This window comes from Populus nigra, chromosome 8, assembly GCF_951802175.1.
Source record: "Populus nigra chromosome 8, ddPopNigr1.1, whole genome shotgun sequence".
NCBI lineage: Eukaryota > Viridiplantae > Streptophyta > Magnoliopsida > Malpighiales > Salicaceae > Populus > Populus nigra.
Genome location: NC_084859.1, coordinates 15254380 through 15274791, shown reverse-complemented (window position 1 = coordinate 15274791; position 20412 = coordinate 15254380). Strand labels below are relative to the sequence as shown.

The window sequence follows — 20412 nt, the reverse complement described above, 5'->3', positions numbered from 1 at the left end:
CTATTCAATTGAATTTTATGATTTTGTTTTACGAATAAATATAATTTGTTAGTGGTATATATGAAGCATGAGCATACCCTAGCTTGTTTCTAGAATTGTACAAACACAAGAAATTATTAACCGAATTAGACATAATTACTTAGAATACCATCTATTCAATTGAACCTTGACTTGTTTGGAAATTAAATTAATTATGAGTCCGAACTGATTTAATTTTAAATTATTTTAGATTCCATGTTCTATATACTTTTACATTTTCAATTCACATATATATTAAACCTTAAATACTATCTTATATTTGTCAAAGATTTTAATTGATAACAGCTTGTTTGATTACAGAATTCAGCCTACCTAAAAAAAGGCCACAATGATGAACAAATTAATGAATCTATAGCTGATAATATTAAACTCTGTTGACATTTTGGAATCGATAAGGAAATTTTACCGTGAAAAGATCATGGAAGAAATCGTTCTTGCTCCAGACAGTGTTTCTGCCTAAAAATCTGGCCAAAAAATAAAAGGTCAGAAAATTGAGTCATTTTGACTTGCTGAGCTCCACAAGATACAGTATACTGTCTGCGGTAGATGGTTTCTTACTAATGATGATGCTAATTAACGCATGCAGAACTTGGATTGCAAAGTGTTTACATAGAAGAAAGGAAGCTTGCTACAACTCTAAACAAGAAAAGAAAGCAAAACAGGGAAACCTGAATCCAAAACGCAACAGAACCACACTCCAAAGGGAAACAGAAACAGAAACTCACTAAAAAGACACCGACATTACTACTGGATCATGCTTTTTGTCTGATGCCATTGGCTGTTATACTTTAGTCAACTTCTTCCGTCTTGCTCTCCTCTTTTGCTTCTTCCTCCAATGCTGGCATTTACGCGTCCTCTCCGCCGGTCTCATCTTCATCAATGCTCAGACCCAACTTCAGCATCCTGTGAATCCTTGCCGAAAATGTGTTAGGATCGTCGAGACTGAACCCAGAAGTCAACAGGGCTGTCTCATAGAGCAAAAGCACCAAGTCCTTTACTGATTTGTCATTCTTATCCGCATCGGCTCTCTTTCTCAGTTCCTCCATGATCGGATTGTCTCGGTTGGTCTCCATAACTTCTTGCTAGACATGGGTCAAAGCTTGAGCTTTCACGATCCTTTCCATGTTAGCACTCCATCCATATTCACCTGTAACCAAACAGCAAGGAGAGTCCACAAGCCGATCAGATATCACTACTTTCTCCACCCTGTCTCCAAGGATTTCCTTGATTGTCTTGCACAAGTTCTCAAAAGACTGCTGCTTATCTTCTTTCTTCCTTCTCTCCTCCTCGTCATCTTCAACTGTCAGCCCTTCCTTGGTCGCTGACACTAGCTTCTTGCCATCATACTCCTTCAATTGTGACACAACATGTATCAATGGCATCCACCATGAAAAGAACTTCATACCCTTTCCTCTTGAGCTTCTCAAGGAATGAAGAGTTCTCGACTGCTTTCTTGCTCTCACCAGTGATGTAGTATATGTATTTCTGTCCCTCTTTCATTCTTGTAACATAGTCCTTCAAACTGGTCATCTCATCACCACTCTTGGTAGAGTAGTGCCTCAGCAAGTCGGCAAGCTTGGTTCCGTTTTGGCTATCTTCATGGATACCCAATTTAATGTTCTTAGAGAAAGCATCATAGAATTTGTTGTAGTCTTCTTTATTCTCAGCTATCTCATTGAACATCTCAATACTCTTCTTCACCAAATTCTTCCTGATCACCTTCATGATCTTGTTCTGCTGCAGCATTTTACGAGAAATGTTGAGTGGCAGATCATCAGAATCCACAACACTCTTTATAAATCCTAGATATTCAGGAATGAACTCTTCACAGTTGTCCATAATGAATATCCTCCTAACATAAAGTTTGATGTTGTTCATTTTCTTCCTTGTGTCGAAGAGATCAAATGGAGCTCTTTTGGGAACAAAAAGGAAGAGGATCCTCCCAATCATTGGTGAGGCTCTTGTAGAAGGAGGCATATTCCTCCTTGCTGACTTCCTCAGGCTTGCGCAATCAAATAGGTTTCTGTTTGTTGATGAGTTCCCATTCATGGATCACTTCTTTTATCTTCTTCTTCTTCTTCTTGGAATCCTTTTCTTTGTTCTCATCAACATCCTCCACATCACCTTCCTCTTCTTTTTTGGTCTCTTCATCTTCATCATCATTAACCTCTTTCTCAATAGTCTTCTCAGTCCACATGTAAATTGGGTAGCTAATGAATTCAGAGTGCTTTCTCACAATGTCCTTCACTCCCAATTACTCCAACTGCACTAGGGAGGACAAATTGAATTGATATCGTTACAAGGAAAGAAAATGTATAGATTTAAACCACATTTCAACAAGACATGTATTCAACAAAAAAAATTTGAGGCTTGAGCTCTCAAACTATCATGGTTTTAAATATAGAATCCACGACCAAACACCGAATATAAAGCTTCTAAGACTAAAATCTCATTCTTGTTAACCACTCTGCTATCCTGGATTGAATAAAATCTCAATCTTGTTAACCACTCTGTTATCCAGAATTCTCTTAGAGTGACTTTTGTTCCTCTACCCAAAGGTTCTCCAGCTTGAGACTCCCAAAGATACTGATCATCATAATTCTGCTTAGTGGTCACAATCACCTTGTCAGCAACAAGGAAGGCGGAGTAAAAACCAACTCCGAATTGTCCAATAATGCTCACATCAGCCCCAGCCTGTAATACCTCCATGAATTCCTTTGTTCCGGACCTTGCAATTGTACCCAGATTGTTCACCAAATCTAAGATCACAATTACCGGTTCTATTAAAGCTGACCATACAAAGACAAGAACAGAACAAGTTTCAAATTCAACATTTGTGTAATTTAACATTTACCTGCTTTAGTCATGCCAGCTCCGCTGTCAATAATAGGCAGGCTCTTGTTAACCTTGTCAGGGACAAGCTTGCTCTTAGCTGTCAAGCTCTCAAATCTTATCCTGTCCGGTGCCTAGAATTAAAACAACAAATTACTCAAATAATTCATTAATCTCGGAATCCAAAATCCCCATCCCTCCTTTTTCTCCCCTCCTTCTACCAAGAAAATAGAGAAAACTTAGCATCAAGAGGTCTTAATTAATAATAATAAAAAAAAATTCCTAACACCCACAAAAAAATTCTGTTTTCTTGACTCCTGTTAGTTAGCAATTCTTTTCTCCAGGAACAACAAAACATGGTTGTAAGAACAACAAAGAAAGGAGAGATTTAGAGTCATTCACTTACATCAGAAGCATTGCTAATGAGTTCACGAAGGAAGATTTCCTTGTTGCTATAAAAAAGTATTGATTATAAGACCGAGAAGCTGATTTATCTCAGCCTGGAACGCAAACAGCTCAGTGTCTTCCATCTTCACGTCTGCCATTTGATGATTCTACAAAACCCAATAAATATATATAATAAAAAATAAAAAAAACAAGAAATATACGACTTTGCGGCAAGTAGGTCGCTTTAGTTGGTGATGGAGTAGAGTGGTTTCTTGGATTTTGGATGATAATTCTTGAAAGGTAGAGAGGAAACATAAAGCGGTGCTTAATATTTGCATGTCTGTAAGAGAGAAAGGAGTTCTGATGGTTTCAGTTTTGGAATTCATGTTCCCGGGTTTGGAAACACCTCTTTCCTTTCCTTTGGAAAAACTCATTGTGTTTTGGAATCAGCTGGTTGAAAAGACAAAATTAAGGTTTCGGTGCTTCTTGGCCCAATGATTTGTGTCTCAATTTCGGTAAGATGTTGAGTCCAATCAATCGCTGGTGAGCTGAGACTGTGTTTTTTTCTTTTCTGGATCTGCTTTCCAGAATGTTGAATCTCCTTACAGTTTTAGAAAGTTGTAATGGGCTTAGCTTAAGCACCAATCCATGGTCCAAGGCCATTATAAATTCAAGATCCTCAGCCTGCCCAGAGCAGACCTCTTTCGTCTCAATCTCATTGCAGTAATTATTCTCCTTTTCCATTTCTCGTTGGGTTTTTACAGGCTCTCAAAACTAGGTTCTGTGCAGCAGTCTTTAAATAATGATACTTTTGACTTGACGATTAGGTGAAAGATAAGCCATTTGTACCCACTACCCAACTATATAAAATTTTGTGCATTTAGATGAAGATTCAGTGGTAAGAATTTAAAATTAAAAAGTTTGTTTTCTCTGTAGTTTTAGGTTCGAGCCCTGTAGTTGCTCATATGATAGCCACTGAAGACTTACATGGTCGTTAACTTCAGAACCCGTGGGATTAGTCGAGGTACACGCAAGCTAACCCGGACACTCACATTAAACTAAAAAAAAAAAAAACTGTGAAAAATGTAGCTTTAATAAGTGATAATTCTAAAAAGAAAAAAGAACAGCATATTTACAACTATTATTTTTTAAAATGTATTTTATTATAAAATATATTAAAATAATTTTTTTATTTTTTTAAATTTATTTTTAACATCATCACATTAAAACAATTTAAAAACACAAAAAATATTTTAAAACAAAAAAATAAAAAAAAATAATTCTTTTAAAACACAAAAATATTCATGGTATTTGAAATAGTGTTTTCCATCCCCCACCCAACATATTCTCCTCTCCATCAATTTCTCTAGCTTATCTTTTTCAAGAGAGAGTCAATAAACAATGTCTTATGGATTCTTGGTGTGTAATAAAATATAAATTTACACTTTTCCCACTCATCCTCTTCTCTTGCTGATACTCATCAAAAGTTCAATAAAACCTTTTTAATAAACTATCTAAATTTATATTTTGTTAACTTGTAATGATTTGGATTTATACTCGCTTTTTGTTCGTGGGTCGGTTTTTATGTAATTTTGGTTTTTCATAAATCGCTTCATTGATCTTAAAGTCAAGAAAGTTAAAAGGATCAGTCAAATGATATTTTAGTATTTTTTTATGATTTTTTTTATATTTTATTTGAATTAAAGGAAAAATAGTATTTTTATAAATAATAATAATAATAAAAAAAGGTTGCTGGTACGCACGGGGCACATGGCAGCAAGTAGACTTCACTCGCCCTCCAATCAATTCATGCGACGATCAAAGTTTCTCAATTGCCATATCATTCGAAGCATATAGTGGAGGAGAAGCTCGTAGAGGCTGCATGTTTGCTTAAATCACGGTGGTTGATTTTTTTTTCCTCTCTTTATTTTATCTCACTACATCTTGAAATTCATGTTACCTTATCTAAAGATCAAGATTGTCCTATTATTTATTTTATTTTTTTAATTATAATTAATTTTTTATTTGTCTTTTTTATTTTGGAATTTCTTTTAAATAATATTTTTCAATTTTATCAATTTCAATTTGATTTTATTTTGTTTTTAATTATATCATTTCAATTTTTTCCCAGATTTAATTTTTTTAAAGAGTCCCCATTCTTTTAATTTTTTTTTACTTTTCTTAATTTATTTTCTTCTTTCAATTGGTCCCTCAATATTTTATTTTATTTTATTTATCTAATTTTGATCTCTATTCTTTTAAATCTTCTTTTTTTATTCTTTTTTTTTATTTTTTTTTCTTTCAATTTTTCCCTCAATGTTTTACTTTTCTTATTCAATTTTGATTGCTAAGCCACTGGAGTGTTTTTTTATTTTTTCCCAGGTAATTACACCGCCCAAGATTATCAACCAAGAAAGCCCAGTTGAGCTAAATTTATCTGAAGTTTTTTAACAGCTTACGAGATTGACAATTACAAGGGTTGATCTCATATTTCAAATTCTCTTACGCTATCTGCATTATCCGGTGAAGGCAACCGAGCAATGAATGCCCAAAAGGACGATTTTTTTATTTTTTATTTTTTTTTTGTGTTTTCGCCCTTCTCATTAATTGCTATATCGGCATCAAAATACGGAGGAAATGCTGAGAATCTGGACAAAGATAGGCGAGCAAAGCAATAGAAATTGCTATCATGCTACACCTGCCAAGTAAAAAAGAAACCAGGGCGTGAGGGATTGAGAGGCAAATGCACATAAATCCCATGAGCCCGCAACCACCAAATCCATAAAGCAGCGAGTTTATTACTGGTAGATCGATCTGTGGATTTGCTTTGACACTTTCTAGAGCACGCACATGTACAGTTTTCTTAAAGTAATTACTGAAGAGGCTCTGGTGACCACATATCTATGACCAAGACAACGGACCGCCATTGATGAACTCCAATTTGTTAATATACACACACACACTTGTCTGGTAATGCATTCTACCTGGTCTCCGAAGTACAATTAAGTGTTGTTTTTGCAACCTCAAAAATGTTTTTGGTCAACGAAAGAAGAGCATATAAAATCTGACCATCTTATTCATTTAAGAGAGACTATATATACTTCTTGGTCTTGCTTAGAAACTATAACGAAGGTGAAGATAAGGAATTAATGACTTGTCTACAATAATTATTGTACATTATTTTCTTTACGGTACATAATTTTAAAAAACTGACCAATTAATGGGCAATCGGAATTGCATATTTTTACTCACAGATTTTCTTCACTCCATTGTTAATTCAGCTTCAAATACATGAAATAAAATGATTTATCCACTCAACATGACGCGTACGTCTAATTATTTTACAATGATAAATAAACCAGGTTAATAGTTCTTTTAAATAATTTAATTTACAGCTTCATATTGTTGTTTAGTGGTTAATATGTAGGTGTAATGCTGTCGCAAGTTTAAAATTTAGAGGGCATAATATTTTCTTCTAAATGATATATGATCATGTATTGTCTGTTTTTTTTTTTTTTTTGATATAAAAAGAAATGATCCAAAGATCTCTTAAACAGGACGAAAAAACAGAAAGGCTAAAAGCATAGTATGGCCTCTCATAAATAATAAATGTTTTTAATAATAAAAAAATGTTAAGATCTTGAAATGAGGTATTAAAATCCATGGACAAGTGGCATGCTATGACTGGCTGCGAGGCGGCTGGGTGTTAAAACGTAGTAAATCAAACCATTCAAAAGTTCCATTTTCTTTCTTTTTCATAGGAAAAAAAAGTTTGAACGTTAGAAAAGAAAAGGTCAGCTTCATTTCACGGACACTCAAACCTCCCAAGAAAGCTCCCTGCTTTTTATTCAACTACGCAACAACGAAACTTTCCATTTTTTTTCTTCTTCTACTCTGAAAAAGAAGACTGAACACAAAGGGAAAAGAAGAGATTTTGCGAGAGAGAAGCTTGGCTTTATGGCTGCTATTAATACCACTAAAGAGTCTAGCAGCTCTGGTTCAACATCAGAGGGAGGAGGAGCTGGTCATCACCATGGAAGTAAAATAAAAGGAGTCTTAACTCATGGAGGTCGTTATGTTCAGTATAATGTTTATGGTAACTTGTTTGAGGTTTCTAGCAAGTATGTCCCTCCTATTAGACCTATTGGTCGTGGTGCTTATGGCATTGTCTGGTAAGTGTTTTCTGTTTCTGGGTTTTTGGGATTTTACTCATTCTTTCATGGTGTGATTTGATATATAACCTCCTCCGTTTTGATCTTTCAATTGCGGTTTTTAACCTATATGGGAAATGGGTTTTGGAGGGTTTTCAGTTATCTTTTTGTTATTGGGTTCTTTTGGTCGTCACTTCCATGGCTATCGAAGCTTTCTTTAATTGATCAATTGAACTTCTTTTTTATTTCATAAATATGCTTCTTTTATTCAATCTGTGATTCATGTTGCTGAATTTGAAACTTGGGGTACATTTGCTGAATTTTTGTTTGTTAATTTATCTCATGCACACAGCTGTTGCTTGTGGGTTATCGATGTTACTTTCTTTAATAGGTTATTTAAGTTTTTTCTCAGGCCGGTATAACTCTTTGTGTTTTCCAGAAAGATCAAGACTTTCCACGGAGGAAAGAGAGGCAAATAGTTCCCAAAAATAAGTAGTACCTAATGTATAATTTTGTGCTTTATTAAAGATCTTGAGAGAATCCGTTGCATTTTTCTCATGATAGTTTCAATTTGTTTCTCTGGGATCATGATGAGTTGTCATTAAGTTTCACGTTCATACCATGTAGGAGTTGCCAGTTCCATTTATACTTATCGGTGACTATATTGCGTTTTTTCATATCCTTAAGGCATTGTTTCTATATATGTTATATTTTTCGTGGCTGGAACATAAGTCAAGTATACTTTCTTGTTCCTCCACTTCTCAGAAAGATTTCTTCATGTCCTCCATTCATGAGACCAGTATATTGAGTGGTGGGAAGAGTGGTTCTTAACTTCTTATTGTGCATGCTCTTTTCAGTGCTGCTGTGAATTCAGATACGCATGAGGAAGTTGCTATAAAGAAGATTGGTAATGCATTTGACAACAGAATAGATGCTAAAAGGACACTGAGGGAAATTATGCTTCTCCGACACATGGATCATGAAAATGTAAGCATGTAATTTACCTAGGGTTAAATTCATGATACTTGTTGGTCACATATGCCTCATCACTTCTCTCTCTTTTACCTATATTATTGTGTTCACTAGTGGTTCTACATTCATCACTCTTCCATATGCCTCGTGTGTTTAGATTTCCATTTCTTTCTTTTCTGCAGGTTATTGCTATCAGGGACATAACACGGCCACCCAAAAAGGAGGCCTTCAATGATGTCTACATTGTTTATGAATTAATGGACACTGATCTTCATCAGATTATTCGTTCTGATCAAGCACTGAATGATGATCATTGTCAGGTATGGCACCAAGAACAATGTTTAGGCCTTATACCTTGTGACTTTTTTAGTGAAAAACTTGATAGCTTATCTATGTGCTTGCTTGTTGTCTTATTAGATTCTCCGATCACAACTTGGAATCATATAATTCAAATTTTCTTTCAATAAAGATCATAGCAGCAAGAAAGGAAATAAATGGTACCATAATGATTACTAAAACTTGGGGATTTTATCCCTCAACTCATTGCAGTTTGAAGTGCTTGACTTTGTTGCGAAGAAATTTAATGAGAACAATTCCATATTTAGAATCTCAAACAGCCATGATAACTTATAATCTGTATAATATAGGCTTCCACTTCCCTTTCTGGAGCTTCTATGCAAAAAGATGAATGAATGCTTGCATCAACTAAATATCATAACAGTATGAAGTGCTTGGCTCTCTTGTGAAGAAAATTGATGAGAACAATTGAAAATTTAGAATCTTAAAGCAGCATAACTCATAATCTGTATAAATTTAGGCTTCCATTTCTCTTTCTAGCGCTTCTTTGCAAAAGGTAAATGAATGCTTGCATTGACTAACTGATGTACATAAACCAGTTTCTTTTGTTTCTTCCTGTTGCTTAGTGTATGCAATGATAAAATAGCTAATGAACTCAAATAACAACGTTATTGACTCTTCAGTCCAGAGTAACTAACAAGAATGCCAGCTTAAATAGATGTTGTCGGTAAAAGTACTCTAAAGTTTAGAGAAATTAAAGCACATTCATAATGTCCAATTTTACTGTGACAATACGATATTTGAACAGTCATTTGTCAAAATGTTGAACTTGTGTACTGGGACATTACCCATGTCAAAATCTGGAATTTTTATGTTGTAAAATTTGAGTTAATATGTCATGACTTGCTTGAATAAAATTGACTTTGACATTGCATATGGGATTAATAGCTTCTCAATGAACCTTTTGCAGTACTTCTTGTATCAGTTATTGCGAGGATTGAAATATGTACACTCAGCCAATGTTCTGCATCGTGATCTAAAGCCCAGCAATTTGCTTCTCAATTCAAATTGTGACCTTAAAATTGGAGACTTTGGGTTGGCAAGGACAACATCTGAAACAGATTTCATGACTGAGTATGTGGTCACTCGTTGGTACAGAGCACCGGAGTTGCTCCTTAATTGCTCAGAGTACACTGCCGCAATTGACATTTGGTCTGTTGGTTGCATACTTGGTGAGATTATGACCAGAGAACCTTTATTTCCAGGGAAAGATTATGTTCATCAGCTGAGGCTTATTACAGAGGTATGCCTTTTGGGCCTCATGTGTAGTTAATTTTTGCTGCATCTTCCTTTACACCTTTTATGCACTCTATGATATAGGATCCGTGGTTCAGTCATACTGGATGGAAGGCCAGTCTGGTTTAGTACCCCCCTCAGCCCCTGCCACCTCCTCACTCCTCTATATTTCCTTCCTAGAAATCCTGCTTTGAGTATAGCTTGCCATAATGGTTTTGTTAAGTGACCTTCATACCACTAGTGAACATGAGGCTAGTAATTTATATATACTAGTTGATGTTTACTCTCTTGTTAGATTGATTAGTAATGGATGTGTCGATTTAGACATACCATCAGTGTTCTATATGCGTGGTGGCTTGCAAATAGTCACACATCTCAAGATATTTGATTGCATCGCCTGTAAGATATTTGATTGCATTGTCTGTAAAGAAAACAGATGATTGGTTTTTGACATGGTGTTGGAGACATCATGACATGCACTGATGATGCTAGCCTGTGGTGCTGCTAAATTCTTATTCCAGAAAAGAACAGCACATATCTCTTGATTGTTTTAATTGTGACAAAACTGAGGAAGAGAACTTGTTTATTTATTTAGTGTTCACTAACAACCATCAATTCATTCCTTTTATTTTTGTTTAAAGTTGATAGGTTCACCTGATGATGCTAGCCTTGGTTTTCTGCGAAGTAATAATGCCCGAAGATATGTTAGACAGCTTCCACAATACAAAAGGCAAAATTTCTCAGCTAGGTTTCCCAATATGTCTCCAGGAGCTGTTGATCTACTGGAGAAAATGCTTGTGTTTGATCCCAATAACCGCATCACTGGTATAAAGACAGTTCAAATTTTACTTGAGACATTTTTAAGCAGTGGCTTGTAGTTCGAGCCCTTTTTGTTTTTTCCTTCACTCTTAGATGGTCACGCTTCTTCATGTGTTTGCAGTCGATGAGGCTCTTTGTCACTCATACTTGTCATCTCTCCATGACATCAATGATGAGCCTGTCTGCCCCAGGCCTTTTCATTTTGATTTTGAGCACCCATCATGTACTGAAGAGCACATCAAAGAGCTGATCTGGAGGGAATCAGTGAAGTTCAATCCGGATCTACCCTGTTAGGAGAAAAGGATTATGCTGCAGAAAGATGTTGGGAAATGGAATTGCTTCTTCGTAAGGTCCTCCATTCATCATTTTCTCGAGAATACGAACACCACATTCTTAGAACCTAAAAGCTGAACTTATTTAATGATCACGAAGTTAGCATAACTTCTGACACATTTGGGTGCTTATATAAAATGTTAATGCCTGAAGTGCATTGTAAAAAGTAGAGTTGATTATCGTGAGTACTAGAATTTGGGAATTTGATCTAAGGAGCAAAGCAAGGATCATGTGTTGTATGATCATATGATGGATCCAGTATCTATTTTTTCCCCTTTATGATTCTCCAATAAAATTGAGATGTTAATAAAAAGTGTTTGTTTTTCATTTTTGCCGTGTTTTGTAAACCATGCTGATGTTTGCTGGTTTCTTAGTGAACTTGGGTGTTGAAAACTTGCTGCAGAGCAAGCTGGTGTTGAGTGCTTAAATTTTGTAGATGTGCTTTTCTCGTAGGACTGGTACTTTCTTTTTCAGTGAATGGTTTAACAAGACATCTAAAGGAAAATAGAAATATAGCGAAGCTGCAATTATTTATGCAATCATTATATAAATTCCATGGAATTTCAAATTGAGTGCTTGGAATACCGTTTGTCTTTTACCATTAGGTTGATTTACTTGTGCAGCCTGACAGTTTCCATGGATATGTCATTTATCATCTCAATAACCAAATTTTGTTTGCTATATAAATCACACTATAATACCATTAGAACCAACGGAAAACACATTCCAATGTACAGGAAACTATTTCATGTCACCAACATGGAAGAGCACGTCTGAACCTCCATATTCTCAATTGGCAGGTTATCTTCTGGATAATTGCATGCTCCAATATTTCCTGGTCCCTGATCTGATAACAGATCACAAGGTTTTGGGGTCACTTCACTTGTAATCCCTGCAACATCAGAGCAGTTCCACTGAAGTTTCTTTCGATTCCGTGCAAGTCCAATGGTCACATTAGATATGCAGATTCCAGTGAAGGGATCACCAGCTATGCCCTCTAATCTAGCTGCCATTGTCACATTCTCGGCAACCACATCACGATAATTGATATTCTGAATCACAGGAATTGCATTGGGATCGTAGTTGTTGTCAGGATGAGAACCATAATTTCCTGTCATCCAAAAGACCCATTTCATTGTTTTCAATGTCATCCCTCTTACATATATGTCTTTTACATAACCTCCTCTTCCTACAGCAGTTTTGATTCTAACACCTGATTCTGAATCAATAGCTGTGATGTCTTCTGCCCGAACATCCTCAATCCCCCCAGACATCTCGCTCCCTAGTGCAATCACTGCGCTGGTCGGTGAAATGCATGTCAGCCTTCTGATGACAACTTGCTTGGTAGGCATCCCAAAAGCAATACCATACTCATCCCAGCCACTCTTAACAGCCACACAATCATCTCCGGACACAATGTAACAGTCCTGAATTTTGGTGTTTGTGCAAGAATCTGAAGAAGTTACAGAACCAATAACTCAACCGTCACATGCATGTTCAGAATTTCAGAATGACATTCTGGCATTCTTTTCAGTTTTATGAAAAAGTACCAAGTATGAAAAACTGTTCTCGCTTTATACTCTATAGAAGCAAATTCAATCTCTCCATGTTTACCTGGGTTGATCCCATCAGTGTTTGGAGATCTCACAGGTGCAAGAATTGTCAAGCCTTGAACTACAACATTGCTGCATTGCATTTAATATATCAATACACATTCTTCCAACGGAATAATTAAGGGAAGTATCAACACCAGAGAAGTAAGAGCGAAGCATGCAACTACTAGTAACAACCATGCACAAGGAGAAATACCTGCAATAAACAGGATGAACATTCCATGATGGGGAATTGATCAATGTAAGATTGGATATTTGAATGTTAGTAGAGAACATGATTTCTATCAGGTAAGGCCTGGTGTGATTCAGCTCCCCGGCACGGAATTTTGTCCACCAGAGTTCACCCTGACCATCGATTGTGCCATTGGCGCCTGTAAAGCCGAATATGTCCATAGTCAATATGTGAAATACTTTCCTTTTTACTTTAGAAAAGGAGTTATTAATATTATACCAGTTATTACAACATCTGTGAGGTTGTTTCCAAAAATAAGACTGCTAAACCTTGCACCATCTGCATCTCTTCCTCTACCATAGGATGGCAGGGGCTCAATCAGTGGATATTCACTTTCATCCTGATGAAATGTTCAAAATGCAGGAAAAATTAATTTATCATTTGTAAAGGGTGGTGGCTCCCCATACCTTTCAACAAATAGCTAAAGGCATCTTCTAACTTGGGTAGTACTTAGGGGACTCTCTAACTAAGATGGAAATATTGATACATCATTGCTATATTAGGATAAATTTATAATATTTGCAAGCACCAGCAGTGGAATTAAAAGAGCTTTGCCAGCTTTCTGAGTAAAACTGGAAATTAATGCATAAACCAGATGTTTTTTTCATTTTTGTTTCTCTGGTATTGGATATATAAGAATCTTAACCTGATGGAACTCATATTAATTAACCTAAATTGTTCATATTTCAAAGAAGTCTCTATGACCGTGCTATATCTTTCTTACCTCACCAACCCCCCCCCAATCTACAAGACTGAACAAGATATCATAATACAACTTCATACTTGTATTGGTGTTTGTTGCAGGCAAGGGATATGATATATAAAAGCAATCTTAATTTGTCCACTGTCATAGTTCCATTTTTGTTCCACCTCTCATACCCAGTCACCTTTACTCGCCAAACATATCAAACACAACAAAATCATATGGACACAGAGTGGACCTGTCTAGCTTGTGAAGCCGATAATCTTCAATCAGGCTCCTTCAAGGTGCACTTTCCAATTTAGGCCCACAATATTTATTGCATAAGTTTCTACTGGTAGTTACTGGACCATAGCAGCCTAGGAAAGTTGGTCCATTTATCTAACTAAACTACTTTCAACCACCATTTCATGGAGACCCCCTTTTTTCTTTCCTCTTTATGAAAAATAACATCATAATGGAGAAGAACGAATTAGTAATTAAACCAAATTTCTGGCAAGAATGAAGAACTAAGTTATTTCTCTTATGGGCCACGGGAGGAAAGAGGAGAGCATCTTCTAGGCATCCAAACAAATTTATATTCGGAGACCGATCTCGAGCAAGAACTGAAGAAAGGGCTACTAGGTAAATAGAATAAAGGAAAGAAAGAGGAAATCAGCAAGTTCAATTTACATTAAAAAATAATTAAGAAACTTGACAAATTCTAACCTGAGAACCGAGCAGAACAGCGTCTTTGTCAAGATAGAGAGTGAAATAACTAGTGAGATTGAAACTCCCAGTCAACCATCTTCCTGGAGGAACATAGAGTAAGGATCCACCTTCTGATGAGAACTGGCTCAAATGATCAATTGCAGCTTGAAAAGCCTCTGTGTTTACTGCTGTTCCATCTCCAACACCCCCAAAATCTGACACTGATGCACTATGAGCCCTGCAACTTACAGCTGCATACTCAAAACAATCCCACTTCGAAGATTTTCTGCTCTCAACACCAATTGTACATAACAGTACCAAATAAACAAGTACTACTCTGACACCAATCACCTGTTCATTTAATTCAAGAATATGAAAGCCTGGTCAGGAAAATCATGCATGGAAATGAGATTTTTATTTCTCTTTCATCTATAAGCAGAGCAAAAGGATATATAACTGACGTCTCAGAACATGATCCTAAGAACAGCAAGGTGTTGAAAGTTGAGAAGATGCTTTAAAATGTGAAGATGCTTTCATTGTTTTCATGATTCCAAAATTTTTTTACCTTAGATCTTCTTGCACTTGTCCACAACTCCATTGGTGCTGAAAACCAGGTCCTTCGGTTTATTATTGCAGAGACAGATGGGCTATCTGTGCAATATATATACTCAATGTGACTCACGGATATTAACCGTAAACAGTTATTTTTTATCGTTGTGGATCAAACATGGGAAATTACAATTCTAGCCCTGGTCAGTTTGCTTAAAATTCAAAACTTCATTTTCTTCTTGTGTAATAGAAAACTACAAGAGGAGTCTTCTAAGAAAGAAAATGTCACTTTGTTTAGCTTCAAAGTACATGCAACCATGGAAAGCCTGCAAGTCATCCATTAAATATGGACGTGATTTCGCCTTAATCAAAATTATAGGAGCAAGTTCATGAAAAACCCTACTGAGATCCGATTCTTTCTGAGGCTGGTGGATGGATTAGAAGGTTGGGAAACTAGTAGTTCCTCGTTGAGCTTAGAAGACTCTCTGGTGCTTTAAATTAGCACTAGTGTAAGAGGAATGAAGCCTTAGAGAATATGTTGCGTGTGCATTTATAAAATTTAAAGAAGATGGTTATAGAGAGAATTATACATGCTAATTAGAGGACGAAGATAGAGAGGTTAAAGATGACTTACCTTGAAATTCAAGGCAGTTTATATAGTTTTGAACGAATATGAGCATGTTTATATACATGGTAGAGCAGCCAATGAACTTGCTACCTGTAGTTTTGAACTGCGTGGAGATAATGTTCTTAGTGACGACGAGCCTCTATAAAAGTAATCTGATTTCTAGGAGAAATGTGGCTGGTTTGTGTGCTTTCATCTAATACATGTACCTTCAATCCTTATGATTGGTGACCAATAATTCAATTAAAAAAAAATAAAAGGGTTATGTGTACCGTATATTATAAGTTTTTTTTATCATGAATTGGAATAATATTTATCCGAAAAAAATTAGTTGTTTCTTGTGACAAGTTATGAGTAATTTATTTTTTGTTTTTTTATCGTGTGCATGGCATGTTATGGAACATCAAATTGTTTTTTATTTATGAATTTTTAATGGGTTATTATTCTCCTGATTTATTCAGTCTAGAAAAATTAATAATTAGATATAAGTCTTATCTATAATATACCTGATTACATGATTGTTTTTAAAATAATGTTTTTCTGGTATAGTTGCATTAAATTTTAGTTAATTTTTCACGAGATGACATTAGTTTTTTTAATTTTTATCTAGGACGCATTTGGGGGGGTGATTGAGTGGTTTTGGGTGCGTCTCATTTGAGCTTCTGGGGAATCATAGTTGGTCCTCTGCCAGGGAGTGCTATCTAGTTGGGCTACGTGAACATTTCGGGCCCAATTTGTAGACTAGTCTGTCGGCTTTTTATTGTGATTGAACCATCCCCCCAAAGTCTAATAAAGCAATGAGACACACATTATGTTGAAGCCCACAAATATGTAATCAACATTCAGAGTGGATCACAAGAGAGCTCCATAGCTAATTAGGGTATTAGGTCATCACTTTTCCTGAGCCTTACTTCAGATCATTTGACAATCATGGAAAATGAATTCAGGAGGGTGGATTCAGGCTCACTTGTTCACAACCTCCCCACCTTAATATTTTTCCCTATTGCTTGGACTAGATTTATTGCCTGCACACCGCAGGCTAGGATTTTTTCCGCTATAAAAAATTCTACAGTAAAAAAAATTCAATATCCGAGTAATTAATTTAATTGGTAATTTAAATAATATAAATAAATAAATACAATAATAATAAATAAATAAACAAAAAAAACCAGACCCGAGCCCATTTGGATTGGCTCGCAAACCTTATTTTGAAAGTTGAAATTGTAAAAAAAAAAAAAAAACAACTATTTTTCATTCAAAAAAATCACCATTAAACCAAGTGAACGTTCAAACCTCGCGACTTTGAGAATAAAATTAGGATAATCTTAAAAAGAAGTAGGAAAATAAATTTGAAAGATAAAATTAAAATAAATTAATTTAAAAAAGAATCAAAAAAAGGTGAACCAACATTAATCTTTGAAATCAGTGATCCTAGTCATCCTAAGGCTAACCAAATAAAAGGAAAACCGTAAAAAATAACAAAGCAAACTAAAAAAAAGATTAAAAAATAAGAAAATATCAGCTTAAAGAAAAGGAGAAAAAAAATCAAGAAACTCGTGTGAACCTCCTAAACCTAATATAATCTCTAGAACTTACAACTCATGAAGTCCTGGATCCGGGTTCAATCAAGACACTTAATTCACAGCCAATTTAATTTTGAATGTTGAAATCTTTGAAAAAAAATATTAATAAAAAAAAACTTCCAAAAAAAAAGATAGCAACAAAAAAAACAGGCATAAAATTTGATTAAAAAAAACTCAAGCTAATGAAATACTAAAAAAATAACAATTTAAAAAATGATCCCAAACAAAAAAAAAATTGGAGATCAAATTTGAGAAATTAAAAAATCATAAAGAGTGAAATTAAAAAATATTTGTAATTTGATAGATTATTTATAGATTTAAAAATGGTAAGGTTGAAATTGAAAAATATTTGTAATTTTATAGATAATTCAAAATTAAAAAAAATAGTAATCAAAAGAACATGGACCAAATATGAAGGAAAAATAAATTGCAAGGATTGGTCTAAATTTCTAAAGAGGCTAGCGCAGAATTCAATGTGGAGAAATTAAAAAAAACAAACAATCATTGACGTCAAACTTAAGAAGCGTTTGGGGCACATGCCACCCTATCATGTCGAGAGCACCTAGACCTTTAAGATGCTAAAACAGAAGGTAGTGTTTGGTGATCAAACGACCTTGCACGCATCACTCAGATGGCCCCACGCGCGCCAAACGAATGGCCTCACACGTGTCACCCGAACAGTCAAGGGTCATCCACATGCACCGGAAGTTTTTAAAATAATATTTAATAAATATAAATTACAAAAATACCCCTGAGGCAGCCTTAAAATTTACAATAAAACTAATGTAAAATGACAAAAACACCCTTATAAGAAAGTTATATTGGTTTTGTCTTTAAAGCATCAAAATAATTACACTATTTAAAAAACTAGAAAGACAAAACTATCCCTGAGTAGTAGGCATTATATCATTTTATTATAGTGTTAAATTAGTAATTTTACTATTAAAAAAACAAAATTATTAATCTAACCCCATACAATTTGTAAAAGACAATTACTCACTTTCAAGGCTTTGTCGAAGCACTTTTAACATTATCATCGCCTGAGACCCGTGATTTTGATAGAGCGCACCTTTTATTGGAATCCAATCTTGCTCAATTTAGAGGTTTATAGCTTTGCATTCATGCATTTGAAGTTATCAACTAAAACTGTTAGGGTTGACTGTGTTGCCTATTTTTAAGGCTTTGTCGGAGCAATTCTGACATCATTGTTACCTAAGAATACCTGAATTTGGTTGATGGTATGCACACCTTTCATTTAAATCCAGCGTTGCTCAATTTGAAGGTCTATAACTCCACATTTATGCATTTAAAGTTGTCAAGTTAATCAGCTCTAGCTAAATCTAAAAATTGAGTGATGACTGATCAGGGACAAGATGTTAAGGACTCTTATGATAAAATTGGGATGTAAGCATCTAATTTCATGGAAAAAGAATTGTATAAGGGATGTTTCTCTTTTATTTGCAAAAAATCTCATGTCATTAGAAGGTTTAGAACTCTAGAACGAGCTCTTTGAAGGAGCCAACCTGATCATCGTGAATTGCTTAGAAATTAGGGTTTTTAATTTGGGATTTAACAAAGTTTTAATTTAGTCATTGTTCTTCCAATTGTGGCATGCATCCTTGATTAACACAAAAAAATTTTAATTGCATGCAATTTAACTCCCGTCAAACTCAATTGTAAGCCTCTAAGTTAGCCGACTTTTTTCTTTTAATCCTTGGTTCTGAATTTGTGTATTTTTACCCTTAATTGACCAATAAACTTTAAATTTCTTTAATTTAGCCTCTAATTTAGTCAATTTCAGCTTTTATGTATACTTTTTTTTCAATTTAATCATTAATTTTAGATTTCTTTAATCAAATTCATAATTATGGTACAATTCAAGTCACCATTCAGCTATTAAGATGACACATTTCCGGGCCTTATTTGGTGGTCACCAGCCTCCTAATAAGGAAATGATCATTCAGGAAACAACTAATGTAGCTGTTGTGGATGAAGTGTTATAGCAGAGAGTTGAAATGAGTCAGTTACTTAAACATTAGTTGTAGATGGCAAAGAACATGATGAAACAGTTAGCTAATAAGAAGAGAACCAAGAGAGGATTTCTTGTTGGTGAGCTAGTGTGTTTCTTAAGCTTCAGTCTTGTAGGCAAACTAGTATTGCTCTCAAACAAAATATCAAACTAAATCCCAGGTATTATAGACCTTATAAGATTTTACAGAAGGTTGGAGCTGTGGCTTATAAACTTTAACTTTCAGAAGGTTCAAACATCCACCATGTGTTCTGTCTCACTGTTAAAGAAGTCAGTTACAGATCATGCAATTATCTCTTCCTAAAATAGTTGACTATGGTTCTATGAAGGTTCATCCATTAGCCATACTTGACAGGAAAATCATGAAGAAGGGAAGCAGAGCTGTTACAATGGTACTGGTTTAATGGTCAAACCTCTTAAAAGAAGATGCTACGTGGGAAGAATTGGAGGAATTGTCCAGTCAATTTCTAGAATTCAAAACAGATTCTTGAGGGCAAGAATCTCTAAGGGAGGAGTATTGTTAAGTCAGGAATTCAATAAGACAGTAGTAAGAAGTAATGTTGCTGAGAACTTGAAGGCTTAATTCTGCAGAACTGGAAAGCTGAGAACTTGAAGATGAGGATCCAATAAAAATACAATAGTCACGTGTAAATAGGCGAAAAAACATGTGATAAATGATTGGTTAGTTGGTGATTGAAGTTAGATAGTAATCAGTTAGTTCTGGTAATTGGTTTCATTGTATATGAAGTGTAATTGGGAGATGTAAGAAGCAAGTAATCAATGAATGACAGTTTTTCGTAACAAATTCTACTTTCTCATCTTCTCTTTCTTTCAATTCTTCTAGTTCTTTTTTGTTAAGGCTAAGGCCATAACATGAAGACCAAGCATGATAACTCTTCTTAATTTTCATTCTTCAGAAGAAATATATAGATAGATTATATCTGTTACTTCTAGTAAATACAATTGGATCGAGGAAAACGCCGAAATGGCAGCATGTATATGCCTGGTGATCAGACAGCGAGACACTAGCTAACCCTCGTTTTACATTGCATTAGATTCGGTAATAAATGAGTAACCCATGTCTTCTCTGCAGAGCAAAGAAGCTGCATCAGATCAGTAGATAAATGCTTCCAACTCAACAAAAGTAGAATGAAAAGCTGTAGAACTTTGTGGGAGATCAAAATCTTTTCCTGTAAGTCGTTTCCTTTTCTTGTCAACTCATTGCTATTAATTTGATTAAGGTTCCATAATTTCTAATCAAGTTA

General features: G+C 35.0%; 2 protein-coding genes and 1 pseudogene across 2 annotated transcripts; 1 reads left to right on the top strand and 2 right to left on the bottom strand.

Annotated features, from left to right (window-relative positions):
• Window positions 1-606: 606 nt before the first annotated feature.
• Window positions 607-3742, bottom strand: LOC133701292 (heat shock protein 83-like; annotated as a pseudogene).
• A 3278-nt stretch (window positions 3743-7020) lies between these two features.
• LOC133701748 (mitogen-activated protein kinase homolog MMK2-like) lies at window positions 7021-11453 on the top strand. The gene is made up of 6 exons (XM_062125811.1): window positions 7021-7430; window positions 8267-8396; window positions 8564-8701; window positions 9649-9981; window positions 10616-10799; window positions 10915-11453. The coding sequence occupies exons 1-6, from the start codon at window positions 7216-7218 to the stop codon at window positions 11085-11087; spliced, it is 1173 nt and encodes a 390-aa protein (XP_061981795.1). The 5' UTR covers window positions 7021-7215; the 3' UTR covers window positions 11088-11453.
• A 321-nt stretch (window positions 11454-11774) lies between these two features.
• On the bottom strand, window positions 11775-15012 carry LOC133701747 (probable polygalacturonase). The gene is made up of 6 exons (XM_062125809.1): window positions 14927-15012; window positions 14380-14712; window positions 13191-13311; window positions 12936-13110; window positions 12741-12811; window positions 11775-12579 (listed from the first exon to the last, which is right to left on the bottom strand). Exons 1-6 carry the CDS (start codon window positions 14957-14959, stop codon window positions 11873-11875), a joined length of 1440 nt encoding a protein of 479 aa, XP_061981793.1. The 5' UTR covers window positions 14960-15012; the 3' UTR covers window positions 11775-11872.
• Between the last annotated feature and the right edge of the window lie 5400 nt (window positions 15013-20412).